Source organism: Ictidomys tridecemlineatus, chromosome 1, assembly GCF_052094955.1.
Source record: "Ictidomys tridecemlineatus isolate mIctTri1 chromosome 1, mIctTri1.hap1, whole genome shotgun sequence".
Classification (NCBI taxonomy): Eukaryota; Metazoa; Chordata; class Mammalia; order Rodentia; family Sciuridae; genus Ictidomys; species Ictidomys tridecemlineatus.
Genome location: NC_135477.1, coordinates 151,554,023 through 151,571,652, shown reverse-complemented (window position 1 = coordinate 151,571,652; position 17,630 = coordinate 151,554,023). Strand labels below are relative to the sequence as shown.

The window sequence follows — 17,630 nt, the reverse complement described above, 5'->3', positions numbered from 1 at the left end:
GACGGAAAGGGGCGGGGCAGGCGGGGGATATCCCGGGTTGCCGCCGCCACGGTCGCTTCAGCAGCGGGAATCGAAGTCGCCGCTGCCTCCGCCGCCTGGGTCGCCGACCGCTCGCGCTCTGGCTTGGCCGGGGGCCCGTAGCAATGGAGGACTTTATCGTGATCTCGGACGACAGCGGCTCCGAGAGCTCCGGGGGAACCCGCTCGGGCCGGGCGCGGCGACTCCGCCGGGCCCTGTCCCGGACCTCTGGCGCGCTGCCCCGCCGGACAGTGGTGAGTGTGCGAACCGCTGTTCGCCGAGCCCGGTAGTGGCCCGAGCATCGCCGCAGCTCGGGCCTCGCATCGTCGGGACCCTCGGCCGGCCTGCTGCCCTCTGTGCCCCAGCTGCCCGCCGCTCGGCGCCTCACAGCTGCAGCCGCTTCCCGCCTTCCCCGCCTCGGGCCTCGAGGAGCGCGGCGGGGCCGGGCCGGGGTGGCCAGGCCTCCCAGCTCAGCGCTGAAAGCCGAGTGGGCTATGGCTAGAGAGCGACGGGCGGCCGAGCACATGGACTATGTCCTGGCGCTCCTGGTGCTGGGGTTGCCAGAGCCAGTGGCAGGCGGCGGTCTTAGGCCATCCTGGCCGCGGACGTCCACGGAAATTTGGCGGGGAGTAAATTTGGTGGAGGTCCTGGCCAGGCCCCGGCTGCGATCCAGACCTCGAGGCAGGGACGCGGGAGCGCGTAATTGTTTGGCTTGTGGTGGGCACAGATGTGTGCAGGGAGGTAACAGGAGCCCAGGCTGGGAGGGAGGGAAGTACGGGCCTGGGCCAGATGGTGGCCGCGCTCCAGGGCCTGGCCACGGAGCAAGGGGCCCGATTTTGGAGTTGTGGAGGAGAGCGATCTATTTCGCTTAGCAAACACGTACCAAGTCCTGGGGGAATGGGGGAGGGGGTACATCCTGTACTATCTCTTTTAACCTCAGGCCCTTCATCTTTGTTCTTGCTGCTGTGGAGAATAAAATATCTATGGCCCCTGCCTTTCCAGAATCCTCCACAGATATTTATTGAACCCTTACTATGGCCAGATGTTATAGGGCTGAGCATACAATGGAGAATACAACATTCGTGGTCTCTGTCAAGGAAGGTGATATATTCAACAAGTGGTTATTGAGTACTTAAGGGATAGAAAGTGGACAGTTTTGTTTTTTTAAATCAGAAAACAATCTTTCCGGCATTCCAAAACCATACCTCTGGAATAAAAGAATCAGGCTGATTTTATGTGTATAGGTTTTACAGCTTAAGGAAAACACAGTACTTCATATTCTTGGAGACAAGTCTTATAGCTTCTGCTCCCTCATTTCCCTTCCCAGAAAGTCTACAGTCCCTGAAAGTGAAGCCCTTTCTTCTGTGTTCCAGGTACTGTGCTAAGTGCTAGGTGATCACTACAGAAAGAATGGCATGCAAACAGAGTGTTGAGGTTGCCATGGTTCAAGGAAGAAAGATTCTCAGTACCTCTTAGTAAAGAATTCAGTTGAGTTGGACAAACGGATGATTTTCAAAGGAGAAATGACCAAACTTCCATGAGTGAATGGATGTACCTAATGCTGTGACAGAGTGTGTGGGAGATAATAGAATTATAATAATTAATTGTTGGATGAAAGAGTGGTTCAGATAGATGTTTGGGTTTTTTTTTTTTTGTTGTTGTTGTTGTTGTTGCTTTTTATTTAGGTATTGGGGATTAAACTCAGGGGCACCTAGACACTGAGCTACACTCCCGGCTCTTTATTTATTTGTCTATTTTTATTAGTTCTAATCAGTAGAAAACTCTTCAATTTATTGTAACAAATGGGGCAGAATTTTTCACTTCTCTGGTTGTACTTGAAATAGATGCACACCATTCATGTAATCATACATGTACCTAGGGTAATGATGTCCATTTTATTCCACTATCTTTCTTACCCTCTTACCCACTCCCCACCTTTGCCCCATCTAAATTTCCTCCACTCATCCCATACCCTCTCCCCTCTTATGGATTAGCATTCACTTAATAAAGAAAACATTAGGCCCCTGTTTTTAGGGGGGCATTGGCTTATTTCTCTTTGCATAATATTCTCCATCTCTATCCATTTACCTGCAAATGCCATAATTTTATTCTCTTCTAATGCTGAGTAATATTCCTTTGTGTATATGTACCACAGTTTCTTTATCCATTCATCTATTGAGGGGCATCTAAGTTGTTTCCACAGTTTAGCAATTGTGAATTGTGCTGCTATAAACATGGAAGTAGCTTTGTTAATGTAGTATGCTGTTTTTCAGTCTTTGGAGTATAGACCGAGGAGTGGGATAGCTGGGTCAAATGGTGGTTCCATTCCAGGTTTTCTAAGGAATTTCCATACTGCTTTTCAGAGTGGTTTCACCAATTTGCAGTCCCATCAGCAATGTATGAATATGCCTTTTCCCCTAAATCCTCACCAACACTTACTGTTGCTTGTATTTTTGTTAACTGCCATTCTGACTGGGGTGAGATGAAATCTTAGGAGAGTTTTGATTTGCATTTCTCTAATGACTAGAGATGTTGAACATTTTTTCATATATTTGTTGATCTATTGTATATCTTCTTCTGAGAAGTGTCTGTTCAGCTCCTTAGCACATTTATTGATTGGGGGTTTTTTTGATTGTTTTTTTGGTAAGTTTTTTGAGTTCTTTATATATCTTGGAGATTAGTGCTCTACGTGACCTGTGTGTGGCAAAAGTTTGCTCCCAAATTGTAGGCTTTCTGTTCAACTCATTGATTGTTGCTTTTGCTGAGAAGAAGCTTTTTTGTTTGAATCCATCCCACTTATTGACTATTGATTTTATTTCTTGTGCTTTAGGAGTCTTGTTACGGAAGTTGTGGCCTAATCCAAAATGATAAAGATTTTTCTTCTGTTAGGTGTAGGGTCTGTGATCTAATTCCTGTGTCCTTGATTCACTTTGAGTTTTGTGCATGGTAAGAGATGGGGGTTTAGTTTCATTTTGCTGCATATGGATTTCCAGTTTTCCCAGCACCATTTGTTGAGGCTGTCTTTTGTCCAATGTATGTTTTGGGCGCCTTTGTCTAGTATGAGATTACTGTATTTATGTGGGTTTGTCTCTGTATCTTCCATTCTGTACCATCAGTCTACATGTCTGTTTTGGTGCCAATACCATGCCATTTTTATTACTGTTGTTTTGTAGTATAGTTTAAGGTCTGGTATTGTGATGCCTCCTGTTTCACTCTTCTTGCTAAAGATTGCTTTGACTATTTGGGGTTTTCTTATTTTTCCAAATGAATTTCATGATTGCTTTTCTGTAAGGAATGACATTGAGATTTTAATTGTAAACACATTGAATATGTATAGCACTTTGGGTAGTATGGCTACTCCAACAATATTGATTCTGCCTATCCAGGAGCATGGGAGATCTTTCCATCTTCTAAGGTCATCTTCAATTTCTTTCTTTAGTGTTATATAGTTTTCATTACAGAGGTCTTTCACCTCTTTTGTTAAATTGATTCCCAAGTATTGTATTTTTTTTAATATTTATTTTCTAGTTATAGGTGGACACAATATATCTTATTTTTATGTGGTGCTGAGAATCGATCCCAGTGCCTCACGCATGCTAAGCAAGCGTGCTACCACTTGAGACACATCCCCAGCACCCCCAAGTATTGTATTTTTTCTTTATGAGGCTATTGTAAATAGCAGCCACTTTTATTTTTTATTTTGAGACAGGGTCTCACTAAGTTGCTGAGGCTGGTTTTAGAACTGTTTCAGCCTGCCAAGTCGCAGGATTACAGGCTTGTGCCACTGTGCCTGACCACATAGGTGTTTGATGAGCAGGCTCAGGGAAGAGGATCCACTGGATTTAAAGTGCTGATAGGAGGCTGGCCTGGTAGTGCATGCCTGTAATACCAGTGACTCAGAAGACAGGCAGGACAATTGCAAGTTACAGGCCTGCCTAGCAATTTAGCTAGACCCTTTCTCAAAATAAGAGAATAATTTAAAAATAGGACTGGGGATGTAGCTCAGTAGTAGAGCACCTACCTAGCACATGCAAAGCCATTGGTTTGATCCCCAGCACCTCAAAAATAAATAAATAAAGTGCTTATTGGAAGTATAGATGGATATGGCCAGCTCTCAGGAGTTAACTCTAGAGAAAAGTCAGGACTAGAGAGATTTGGCATTTTCTGAATAGAAGAGAGTATTGAAGTCCTTATAATGACTGAGCTCATTGAGGAAAAGAGTAGATAGAGGTAAAATGTGGGAGGAAAAAATACTGCAGAGTAACTCACAACTGCCTTTACTCCAAGTACCTCCCTTTTCTCAGTTCTCCTTTAATTTTGTCCTCTTTACCAGCTTCCTTTCCACTCAGGTTTTGTCCATTTTCATTCATCCTGGTTCAGCTTCCTTCAATGGAAATGTATTCTTATCCTGGTCTGTGGTGATTTCTCAAACCCATATTTCTGGTAGACTGTTTTCCTCCCCTGTGACCACCTAGCCAAGCATATTGATCTTGAGCCTTTTGAGTTGAATAGAAGTAGACAAGTTCCAAAAAGCAATACCTAATTAAAATCTTGGTTCTGCAGATATTTATTCCAGCTTTCTAAAAGCTCCAGGCTTTGTCTGCTTTTATCTTTCTTGAAAATTAGGTAAGAGTAGTAGGATAACAATGTAAAGAATCAGAGGCGTTGAGACAACAAAGTTATAAAGCCTAAAGCAAATTTTCCAAGGTTAAGAGACCTGTGTTGAAATCAAGATGCCCCACCAAGCGCCTACTTTGGCAAGTTCCATCATCTCTTAGCATTTTAAGCCTGAGAAAATTTATACCTACCTAGTGAGATTATTATGGGTTTTCAAAACCTATTAGTTGTTTTTTAATAGTGCATTATAATTATACAACATAGTGGGATTTGTTGTTTGTTATAGGTTTTTAATGAGGGAATGCCAGTAAAATGTTCAGCAAAATGGTAGTTTTTGCTATTCTTTGTGTTATTTCTAAGCCAAGTCTTTCTCAAGTGTTTCAGACAATGAAATAAAAGAAGCAAATTTTATAAATTTTCTTTTTGACTAAGAGGAAATAACTTGAATTCAGCAAATCAAAAAGCCATCAATTGTAATTAACATTCTGAGCTGGGGTAGGGTGGTGCATAGCTGTAATCTCAGCTGTTTAGGAGATTAATTCAGGAGGATTGCAAGTTCAAGGCTAGCCTGACAATTTAGGAAGACCTTATCTCAAAACATAAAATAAGTACAACTGGGTCAGTGGTAGAGCACCCCTGAGTTTAACACACCACCCACCCAAATACCCCACCAACACACACACACACACACACACACACACACACACACAAGGCATTTTTAAATTCTTGATTCTTAACATAAGCTTTAGTCTTCTTTGAGTTGATGAAATGTGTCAGTGCAGTGTTTTTGGTAGGTTTTTTTTTTTTTTCTGTTTTTTAACAAAACCAGAACATTTTCAGATAACCTTTTAATTTGGGTTGAGCTATGAAGAACATTAAAATTGTCCTTAATCTCACCATCCTGAGATAATCACTGTGATTCTGTTTTACTACCTGCAAATGTATCCGTGCATCTATATATACCTGTGTGCTCCCTCCACAATATGTTTTGATGATTTTGCCAAAATGAAGTCTTGCTGTATATGTGGGCGTTTTTAGCCTGCCTTTTTCTCTCATTGTATCTTGAAATTTCTTTCCATTCTAACAAATGCTTATCTTTATCAATATTTTAATGTATTTCTTTGCACAGATTATAGTTATATTTATGATCTCCTTTTAATGAAAATCATACCTTCATTTCTAAATTTTCTGTTATAAACAACCCAGTGTAAAATTTCCTCATAATATTTGTTCATTTTTTTACTTAGCATGAGTTCCTTTTAGAGTGAGATTGTTGAGTCAGAGTATACCTTGTTTTCTGAGCTTTTGATATATATTGACCAATTTCATACAGAAATTGTGTACTGTTCTCACTAAGGGTATGATCAAACATGCCCTTTTCCCCCACTACCTAGTCTTACCTCTGTATCATCAATTTATTCAATAACTATTTATTGAACACTTACTGTATACCAGGCACTCTTTATAAATGTTGTTAATTCATTTGTGAGCAAACTCAGTCCCTGCCCTGATGGAGATTTCATTTTAGTTGGGGAAGATTATAAAAGTAAATAAACACATAAATGTAATGGCAGATAATTTACAGTGTACAGAGTGTTAGGAAGAAAAAGTAGGTATTTTTGTTTTTTTCTAATCTTTATTGACTGGATAACCAGATTCTGTGAATTCTCATGGCTTTGGTTAATTTTTTTTTTTTTTTTTTTTTTTTAGTACCAGGAATTGAACCCAGAAGCACTTTACCACTAAGGTACATCCCTTTAGTTTTTATTTTGAGACAGCATCTCACTAAGTTATTTGGGGCCTTGCTAAATTGCGGAGGCTGGCTTTGAAGTTGCAATCCTTGTGCTTCAGCCTCATGAGTCTACAGGCCTACACCACTGCGCCTGGCTTAATTTTTTTATAGTCATTCATTCATTCAATAAATACTTACTAAGCACATGCAATGACCTCAGGAACCAGATATGAACAAGATGGCATGGGGGCTAGGTGTGTAGCTCAGTGATGGAGTACTTGTCTCCCAGTGTGAGGCACTGGGTTTAATCCTCAGCACCACATAAAAATAAATAAATAAAATAAAGGTATTGTGTCATCTACAACTGAAGAAAAATAAAAAAGATGGCATGGAACTACATTCTATTGGGGAGGGATAGGTAGAAAACTAACAAATGAATAAAATAATAGAAAGTAGGTGCAATAGGGAAAATAGATTGTGTTTGTAGGAAAGGTGTGATATTATGACACTTTTTTTTGGTTTTTATCCTTGTTTTCTGACTCACGGCGCCCTTAGCTCTTGTAATTTCCTAAGAAATATTGCTATTGAGTCAAATGGTATGCCCTAAGAAAATTGACTAGAGCAATATGGGTATCTTTCTTTCATGAAATTTTTGCCTTTTGTACTTAGGTTTGTTTCAGGGCCATACCAGCTCGTCCTCTGTTATTTCTAACAATCCCTTTCAAATACACCTTCACTCCTTAAATTAATGAAGTGATCCCCCCCCAACTTTTGGTTGTTTTTCTTTAAAAGAAGTTTTAATTTTTAAAAAAATTTTTAGTTGTAGATAGACGCAACGTCTGTGTCTGTCTGTCTCTCTCTGTCTCTCTCTGTCTCTGTCTCTGTCTCTCTCTCTCTCTCTCTCTCTCTCTCATGTGGTGCTGAGGATTGAACCCAGTGCCTCACGCATGCTAGGCAAGTGCTCTACCAGAGAGCTACAACCTGAGCCCTAAAGAAGTTTTAAATTTTTACGTATTTCATTACATCATTCTTTTCCTTCGTGATTTTTTTTGTCATACTTATTGCTTTCATCACTCCTAAGATTATAAAAATATTTTTGAGCTGGGCTCGGTGGTACATGCCTGTAATCCTAGCAGCTTGGGAGGCTGAGGCAGGAGGATCAAAAGTTCAAAGCTAGCCTCAGCAATGGCAAGGTACTAAGTAACTGAGTGTCTCTAAATAAAATACAAAATAGGGCTGGGGTTGTGGTGCAGTGATCAGGTGCCCTGAGTTCAATCCCCGTCCCTGGTACAAAAAAAAAGAATAAAAAAATATTTTTACATTTGATAAAGTTTAACATTTTTTATATGTATGTGTGTATTTTTGTTTTGTGTTTAGACATTTAGACAGATTTGTCTTTGAGATATTTCTGTTACTTATTATTTTAGCATCTCATTCTGTTTTTAATTTTTTTTTCATATATCTAATTGCTGGTTGGGATTACAGGTTGGTGCCATTGCCCCCAGTTCCATCTCATTCTTCTTCTTCTTCTTCCTATTTATTTATTCATTATTTGTCCTAATTAAGTATAAGTGAGACTCAGGATTGTACCTAGAGCTGGTATATGCTAGGCATATGCTCTGCCTCTGAGCTACATCCCTAGACCTCTTCCATCTCATTCTTACCATGTGGTTTTTTATTCATCTGAAATGATTTATATGGCATGAAGTGTGCTTACCATTTTCAATAAACTATATTGTCTTATTTCTAAGACAACATGTAATCTAAGGCTTGCTTCCAGTATAATAACAGCTTTCCTGGAAAAAAGAAACACTACCACATGAAATATACACATTAATTATAAGATGCTTCCTGATTGCACATGGATAGAAGAAACATTCTGGATATTGGATTTTACAAAATATGGTATTATCAATTGTTTTGATAATTTCTTAAGTAATCATCTTTTCTTCACTTATTTTATAGCACATTTTTATACCAAATTAATTTATATGCTTATATGTCTGGTTTTTCTATTATCTTTTATTGATTTCTGTATTCTCAGTGTCTTAACTTTACTGTTTTATTTTTATGGTTTGATGAAACCTTTTGGTATTGAATAAAACAACTCCTTACTCCTTACCCCCAACCCCAAATTTCTTGGCTATTTGTGCCCATTTATTCCTCTAAATTATTGTTTTGTTTTATATTGCTGGGTCTCAAACCCAGGGCCTTACACATGCTAGGCAAGGATTGAGCTATATCCCCTGCCCTTCCAAATTAATTTTAGAATCACTTTGTCAAAGATTACTTTTGGTCAGGTGTCCTTAGGGCAAAAAATTCTGTGTTTCATGAGGTTGTCTTGTGCACTATAGGATATTTAGCAAGATCACTAGCCTCTACACAGTGTACATACTTGACATTCTATATGCCTACCAAATTGTGACAATCAAAAATGTTTCCACATACTTCCAAATAGCTCTCTGGATTGTGGGGAGTATAAAATTTCCTCCATTTTAGAACCACTTCATTAGTTTTATAAGGTAATAAGAGGAGAATTAATATCTTTATAATACTGTCTTCCTAATCAGAAGCATTGTATAGCTTTCATTCTATGAGGCTTCTTTCTTGGAAGTTAGTAAAACCATAAGGTTTTCCTTATTTGGGTCCTATGCCTTTCTTATCAAGGAGTAGTGTTTTAATTAGTGTTTAATTGGTATTTTAGTTCGAATGACTATTTGCCATGTAGCATTGAGCATGTTAATTGGGGTGAGCATTATGTAATAAGAACAGCTGGCATTTATACTAGGCACTGTTAAGTTCTTTACTTGAATTAACTCCTGCTAATCTTGACTGTAACTCCATGAGGTAGGTATTATTGTTATCACTGATAGATGAGGAAACTGAGAAAGGTTCAACCAGGTGCATACCAGTAAAGCAGGTTTACCACCATTAGTAACAATGAAAATCCTGGGGGCAAACTTGCAATCTTATACCAGATTTCCAAGAAAACATTGTTTGGGGTCACTAGAAATATATGAAATGGTGGGGGGAGCAAGTTGTAAAATAATTATCTTTTTAAAATGTATCATTTTTGTAAGAATAGGTTCCCCAGGGTTTCTTAATCAAAATTATTTTTAGACCTCTTATCAGGTACTTTGAAAAAATCTTTTTTTTAAAAAAATCACTTTCTTGGGGAATGGTAGAGCCCTTGCCTAGCACATGTGAGGCACTGGGTTTGAGCCTCAGCCCCACAGAGAAATAAATAAATAAAGGCTTTTAAAAAAACCACTTTCTTTATTTTGACCCTTTCCTCTGAATATTGTAAGATCACTGTTGTACACAGTTCTATTCCCAAGAGCTAACTTAGTGCCTTGAACATAGTAGGTGTTTAATAACTGTTAAGAGAGAAACATTTCTTATTGTTGATTTTTATGGAATCCTTTTCTTATGATAAATAAGTTATATTACAGTTTTGTCAGAGTACCTTGTATGGGAGAGCCAAGGGATAAATATGACATCTGTCCCAGGCTGACTTTTTATAGAGATTTTTATAACTAAAAATAGAACTGTGTCATAGAAAACAAAATTTATCTGATGTTTTGGATTTAAAACATCAGATGAAATTCATTTGGATCTTAAATCAAGATCAGCTCCCTTGTATGCCTGCAAATCAAGTCACCCATCCTGAGTTGTCTTTGGGAAGTTGGTCTGGCTACCCACTAAAGAAGGTAGGTGCCCTCCTTCTTTGGAGAGGAATTTAGTTTTATATTTTTGTGTTAACAATATGTAAAGTATCTTTCTTCTGGTGGGACTTTTAATATAAGGTATAATTCCATACTACACCATAAAAATTACCCATAAAATTCCCTAAATTGCGCGTATCACCATTAGTTATTGTAGAACACTTCTTTCACTCCAAAAGGACACCCGGTAGATTCTCTGTTGTTGTTTAAGGTATACATCGTATCATTTGGGAAAATCAATTTCCCCACTTTGAATTATAGACATCCTTTTAAAATCACAATAGAGGTAAGAAATTCAGGATGTAAATATCTTTCCTTGTCTAGAAAACTAGAGTTTTATCACTGTCAAGATGACTACAGTTTTTGTGTATTGGTTCATAAATTTTCTTTGTATGTGTGCACAGACATACATAAATGGCTAATTCTTTCCCAATAAGATCTAATAACTTTCAAAATCATTTAATATATTTTAGACATTTAAATAAATATTGCTACCTCATTCAGACCCCTAGTCCATTTTGCTCACATCATTATTCTCAGTGTACATACCATTTGGCTTCTGGCACATTTTAAGTATTCATTCAAAAAATATTTTTTCAGTTGCATTTTATTGTAACATGAAAATAATTTAATCAGTCGCTTATTTTAATTTTTTAAATTTCAGACTGTAATATCAAACTCTCTTGCATGGTCATAAGAAATTGCTTGTAGGACAAGTTTTCTTACAGTGGACTATGTGTTTATGATTTTAGTATAATCACTGTCTGGACATTGTCATTCTTTGTGGGATCCTAGTATCCAAACCTTGAAACTATATTTACAATACTTCAGAGAGATAATCTACATACACATAAAAAAGTGCAAATGGCTGATGCCCATTTTCCCAGGTTCTTAGATATGGGACCTAGGTTATATCAGTCATAGGCTTTGAATTGAAGGCTGTTGACAGAAAGAAACAAGGCCCAAGTAAGCTACATTTTAGTGAGGATGGCAATAATAATGGCAACTATTAGCACCGGTAGTAAATGTGCTGGAAATATAGGGTATAACATTGGTGCTACTGGCCGTGGAAACTGGGATATTTGTGCCCAATGGCAGTAACAGTGGAGTCTTTGATAATACAACATAGTTTTGGGCTCCAGTGTTAGTCAACTTCATAGATACCAAACAAGGTTCTCAGGTGGTCCTCTAGACTCTAGGAGCTACCAGTAGAGTAGTAGTAGTATAGTAGTAGTAGTAGCACCAGGGATTGAATCCAGGCACTTAACCACTGGGTCATATTCCCCGTCCTTTTTTTATTTTGAGACAGGGTCTAGTAAGTTGCTCAGAGCCTTGCAAAGTTGCTGAGGCTGCCTTCAAACCTGCAATCCTCCTGACTCAGCCTCCTAAGCCATTGGGATTACAGGCATGCACCACCAAGCTTGGCCCTATTATCCTTTAATGAGTTTCTTCTGGGCTTAAGTTAAAGTTTGGTCATCTTTTGGTTTCTGCTTCCTGATTGATACATAATCACCAAGTTATACTTAAAAAAAGTAATAATGTAATTTCTTAACTGATAGTATACTTATTTTCTTATACTTTGGACAATCTGGATATTATCACATTCTTAAATTTGTTCCATTCTGATAGACAATATTTTTCAGTGTCTGGAATTTTGCTGAAAGGAAAAACTCTTTTCAAATGACTAGGTCATCTGTGTTACATTTCCGCTGTTATAACAAATATGTAAGATAAATCAACTTAAAAAAAGGAAAGGTTTAATTTGACTCATTGTTTCAGAGGTTTTAACAGTCAGTCCATGGTCACTTGGCTCAGTTGCCTTTGGTCCTGTGGACAGGGAGTAAGTACATCATGGTGGGAGCTTGTGGTAGAGAAAAGATGGAAAAGTACGTAGGAGCCAGGGATCCCAGTATCCTTATTCAAGGGCACACCCAGTAACCTAACTTCCTCCTGTAAGGCTCCATCTCTTAAAGATTCCATCATCTTCCAGTAGTGCCAACAGCTGGGGACCAACCCATTAACACATGGGCCTTAAGATTTCAGACCAGGGCTGGAGATGTGGCTCAAGCGGTAGCGTGCTCGCCTGGCATGCGTGCGGCCCGGGTTTGAGCCTCAGCACCACATACAAAGATGTTGTGTCCGCCAAATACTAAAAAATAAATATTAAAATTCTCTCTCTCTCCCTCTCTATCACTCTCTCTCTTAAAAAAAAAAAAAAGATTTCAGACCAAAATTATAGCATCATCTGACACTACTCCTTTGTAAGAAACTGTTTCCAGATAATTTGGGGCCTATTTCTAGATTTTATTTTCTACTGAATTAATACATTAATATTTTAAAAATCTTTTATAATACATTAATATTTTTAAAATTATTTTTTTAGAAGTAGTTGGACACAAAACCTTTATTTATTTATTTTTATGTGGTGCTAAAGGTTGAACCCAGGGCCTTGTACATGCTAGATGAAGTGCTCTACTGCTAAGCCACAATCCCAGCACCCTCGTCCCCCGTTTTTTTTGGTCCTGTATGTTTACTTTAAAATTCTTTTTAAAAATTATTTATTTATTTATTTTTTAAGTTGTAGTTGGATAGAATACCTTTATTTTACTTATTTATTTTTATGTGGTGCTGAGGCTCGAACCCAGGGCCTCCCCCGTGCTAGGTGCCTGCTGAGCCACACCCCCAGCCCCAGTATTTTAAAATTCTTTCTGTGCATTTTAATTGCAACAATGTTGCACTTTATCTAATAATTGTGATACCACCGGTTATCAATGACAAGTTCTGCTTCCTCACATGTTGAAGTTTGAACATAAGAGAAACACGCCAAGGCAAGCATATAAAGCAGGGTTTATTTTAAAAGGAGCAACATAGACTTCTCCTGGGAGGGAGAAGGGAGCCCTAGCTGGTATCCTGGTATCTTAAGAAACCAGGTTTTCTGCCCTTTTGCTTCTTTTGTTCTCTTGCCCTCTTCCCCTTTTCTCTCTCCTTCCTGCCTAAGGGCGTGATGGCCAAAAGGTGGGAAACTGGTGGACTGAAGGGGGAAGGGCAGGATGGTGCAGTCCAAGACACATTAATTAATAACCTTATTGCTCCCTATAGGGAGGGGCAATTCCTGGGACCAAATTCCTTAGCAACCTGTTGGAGCTGGGGCAAGTTCTTAGTAAGGGTGGCCGGAAGGGCTCTGAAGGAATTAACATTTCAATCCCTTAGTGGAGAGTCTCCAACTTCCCATACTCGCTCAAAATTGGCTTCCTTGATCCAACCTGCATTGATTTACCTATATGTACTGACTGCCTGAGTTCAATCCCTGGTAATACCCCCCAACCCACCCCCGTCACCCCCACACCCCACCAAAAAAAAAAAAAAAAAAAAAAACCACCTTAGAGCAATGAGGGCAACATTCAGAAGGTGAAGAGACCACTGTTATGTTTCCCCACTATGAATTTCTACCTTCAATTTCTACGAAGTAGGCAATAGTTGGGGGCAAGTGACCCAAAGTCCTTGTTTTCTATCAGATGGGGCATGGACAGTTAAGGGTATTCAGCATCACAGCAGTCCGAAGGTACATGGTGGCAGTTGGCAGGTTAATGGCAAGTATACACAGGGCAGGGTTTATGCTAGAACAACAATAAACAAGACAGAAAAGCATTACTTTTTTGGTAAACAATTAATATGAGAACAATTAGGGGCTGGAGATGTGGCTCAAGCGGTAGCGTGCTCGCCTGGCATGCGCGGGGGCCCTGGGTTCGATCCTCAACACCACATAAAAATAAAGGTGTTGTGTCTACCGAAAACTAAAAAATAAATATTTAAAAAAAAGAGAGAGAGAGAGAGAGAACAATTAGTATTTCAGCCAGCCTCTGGAATGCAGGAGAACCTTATGTCTCTTAGAGTCCTTTGTGAAAAATATTAGGCACTCTCAGAAGTACCTTCCTTTGTAGCCTCCAAGTTTACTTACTTTTGGTAGGGCTGACACAATTGTACATCTTAAGTTACATTAAAAAAAAATTGTTTTTCCTTTTAAATGTCCATGTAGTACTGTGCTCAGGCTATATTCTCCTGCCAGGTGTTTAAGACCAAGTTGGTCGAAACTGACCTTTTTCCTATCTATTAAGAGTCAGCTGAGGTTCCTCACTTTTAGGAACATGTGTGAAGCCTCCTGTCTCCTTTAGTTTTCCTCTATCAGTTGTGCCATGTGCCAGGATGGGTCAGGTCAGGGTCTTGATAAACACACACCTAGCTTCTGTTGGAAGTTTTAGGCATTTCATTCTCCAGTGACCCTCCTCTTTGCAGAATATGTACCACCAGTTGGTTTTCTGTACTCTAGGGTCCTCTTGATCTCCCTGACTGGCAGATCAGGTGACTCATTGGAGTTTCAGAGTCCTTAAAGGGGTCCCATCATTCTCTGGGTGCTGGTGACTGAACTTAGAATCAAAGGGTCAAATATTGTCTGCTTTTTCCTTGGCCCTTTTACTTCCTTTACTTTGGTCTCCAAGTTTTTGGTTTTTAACACCCAGCAAGCCAGTTTCACCAGTCTTAAAGAGGGAATAACAGATTATTACTTTAATATGTAAATTTTACAGTGATCCCTTTCATTTAACTGGGTTAGTATTTGTACTGGAAGTCATCATTATATACTCTTTGGCTTATTCTCTCAAATTAATCTGAGGGTTTTTGTTTTGTTTTTCTTTTAGAGGCAGTACCTCTGCAAAACACTAATGGGCAACAGTTACAAAGTTTACAAGGAAAATACAAAATGAAATAACAGCAAAAACATATTCAGTTTGTATAATAGCTATGACCAAGAATGACTTTTATAATTTTGAATCTTTACTTAGTTACACATTATATCTCCTGTTTTTAAGATCACAGTAATCTTTACAACAAAAGTCAATCTTTTGAACACAACTTTAAATAAGCTGAAGTCAAGCCTATTTTGGAGCCATTTTAACATGGAGTAAGGTAGGAGGCAAAGCCTAATCTCTGGTAAAGTGGGGCTCTTCACAAATAACATAATACATCATTACGTCTGAATTATGAATCAAAGAAAAGCTTAGAAAGCCTTTAACCCTTTTTTGTGGAAAAGTGGAAAATGTTTTCATGTTTTACAATATCAACCTTTATATAGATCAGGTTCTCATTATCTGTAAAAAATACATTTAAATTTCTACCCCAGTATAAAAAGTAACATAAAATTTTACATACATCTTATTGATAACAGATCCTGTTACAGATCATTAAATGACATAAGTAATTCTCTATTTAAATTTGTTATTTCTTCAAGTTTAAAATTACCATTTTAGACAACTTTAGTTTGGAGAACATTAGCTTGGTAAAGTGCTTTTTCAAGCTTTAGGTTTTAAAACTTGTATACTAGAGACATGAATATATTTAATATACAAAGAACGAATAGATAGCATCACCATTACACAGATGTCCTTATATTAACTAGGTTTAATTTTTCACAGTAAAATTCAGAATTTATAGATAATTAAAGGTTTGTAGATTTAGCAGTACTAGCAAAAATCAAAGGACAGCCTTAAATCTCTTCTACATCTAGGGAACAGTATTAATGATCAGAACTAGACTTAGTTAAAGCAGACAGATATAAGCCAGTTTCTTAAATGGCAGTGTGGCCCTTTTATGTCTGATGCATTTATTATATAAAAGATAGCACTTATTGGTTAAACCTATATGAACTTTCATTTTACAAATGTTTACAGAACGTTTAGATAAAGCTCAAACATATTTAGTTTCAGGGGTGTGTGTGTGTGTGTGTGTACATTTTTTTTTCCATATATTCAGGTTATTCATGAAAAATCAAGCCTGGTCAAAATTGTAAGTTATCTGTTTCTAACAAAGAAAAATCCTAAAAGTATTGGACATCACAGTTTAATATTTTATAGCTCTCAAGCCTTACACAAATTGTTACTCATCAGTATGAGGTGTTTTTGAGTTTTGTTTTTTTTTTAACAGGATAGGAAGAGTAGGATATCTGGAAAAGCTGACTCAATTCACATATTAAATAACTGACAGAAGAGAGTGACTCCCCAGAGGAGCCCCCCCCTCCCCGCCATTAATGTCTCTCTCTTAAGGGATTATTCCTTCCCCTCTGGGGGCAAGTTATTTCCTCCTAAAATAAAATCTTGGTTAGGATAACATTGATCACTTTTCTCAGGGTCCCTTTGGCCTAAAAGGTCTGTCTATATGATTCTTGAGCTTTTTCTTTTTCAGATGAACTTTGGAATCATCAATTACTTTCAAAAACGTCACTGGGATTTTGTTTGGAATATATTAAATTTATAAATTTCAGGAAAACTGATGTTATTTAAACTTTAAATGTTTTGTTATTTAAACTTTAAATGTTTTGTTATAAAGTGTATGAGTAAAAAATGTGAATAGGCTGATAACTATTAAAGAAATTGAATCAATAACTTTCCAAAACAGAAAGCACCAGGCCTAGATGAGTCAACTTATAAATCATACCAAACATTTAATAGAGAAATTATATTCTCTATAATCTTTTTTAAAAAAATGGAAGCTAGGAATTACTTCCTAACAAATTCTAAAAGACTAGCATTACACTAATATTAGAACCAAACAGAGAAATTAGCAATCTACAAACCAATATCTCTCATCTACATATAGATGGAAAAGTCTTCAACAAAATATTAGCAAATTAAACCCAATAGTGTTTAAAAATAATTATATACCATAACCAATTATATATGAGCAAACTGATACATAGAAAGGCAGAGGACTCAGAATAGGTAACTCAATATTGAATGAGAAGTATAAAGTCAGAGGACTAATTTTACCCAACTCAATACTTCCTGTAAAGCTAAGGTAATCAAGACATTGTAGTTTTAGCAAAATAAAAAGCAAATAGATCAATGGAACAGAGTAGAGGCCAGAAATAAGTGATACATGACTGCATTTATGTAATTTAACAATGGAGATATGTTCTGAAAAATGTGTCATTAGGCGATTTTGTTATTGTTTGAAAAACATAGACTAACACAAACCTATATGATACTTGACATGGCCTCTTGTTGCAACTGAGACACAGTATAGTTGAGGCTGCAGCTGACAAAACACAGCATGTTGTTTTAGTTAACTGCTTTATATATCAATAGGAAGAAATACAGACACACTTTTTTGTTGTACTTTGCTTACAGATATTTCATTTTTCACAAGATGAAGATTTATGGCAACCCTGCATCAAGCAAGTCTTTTGGTACAGTTTTTTCCAACATCATGTGCCTGCTTTGTGTCTCTCACATTTTGATAATTCTCACAATATTTTAGACTTTTAAAATAATTTTGTCTGTTCAGGTGATCTGTAATCAGTCATCTTTGATGTTACTGTTGTATTTGTTTGGGGGCACCATGAACCATACCTATAAGATAGTGAACTTAATAAATGTGTATGATGTGACTGCTACAGTGAATTACAGATGTAATAGAAATACCAAGGGAACTAAAAGTAGAACCTGAAGTTGTGGTTAAATTGCTATAATCTCATGATAAAACTTTGA

The 17,630-nt window shown here is 37.8% G+C and overlaps 1 protein-coding gene across 2 annotated transcripts in view; it reads left to right on the top strand.

Annotated features, from left to right (window-relative positions):
- The first annotated feature begins 8 nt into the window (after positions 1-8).
- The window catches only part of Simc1 (SUMO interacting motifs containing 1), an 80,827-nt gene continuing 63,205 nt past the window's right edge, over positions 9-17,630 (top strand). For both annotated transcript variants that reach the window (XM_021731563.3, XM_005333216.5), the window contains exon 1: positions 9-272. In XM_021731563.3, coding sequence (XP_021587238.2) covers positions 144-272 — 129 coding nt within the window. In that variant the 5' untranslated portion in view covers positions 9-143. The remainder of the gene's footprint in view (positions 273-17,630) is intronic.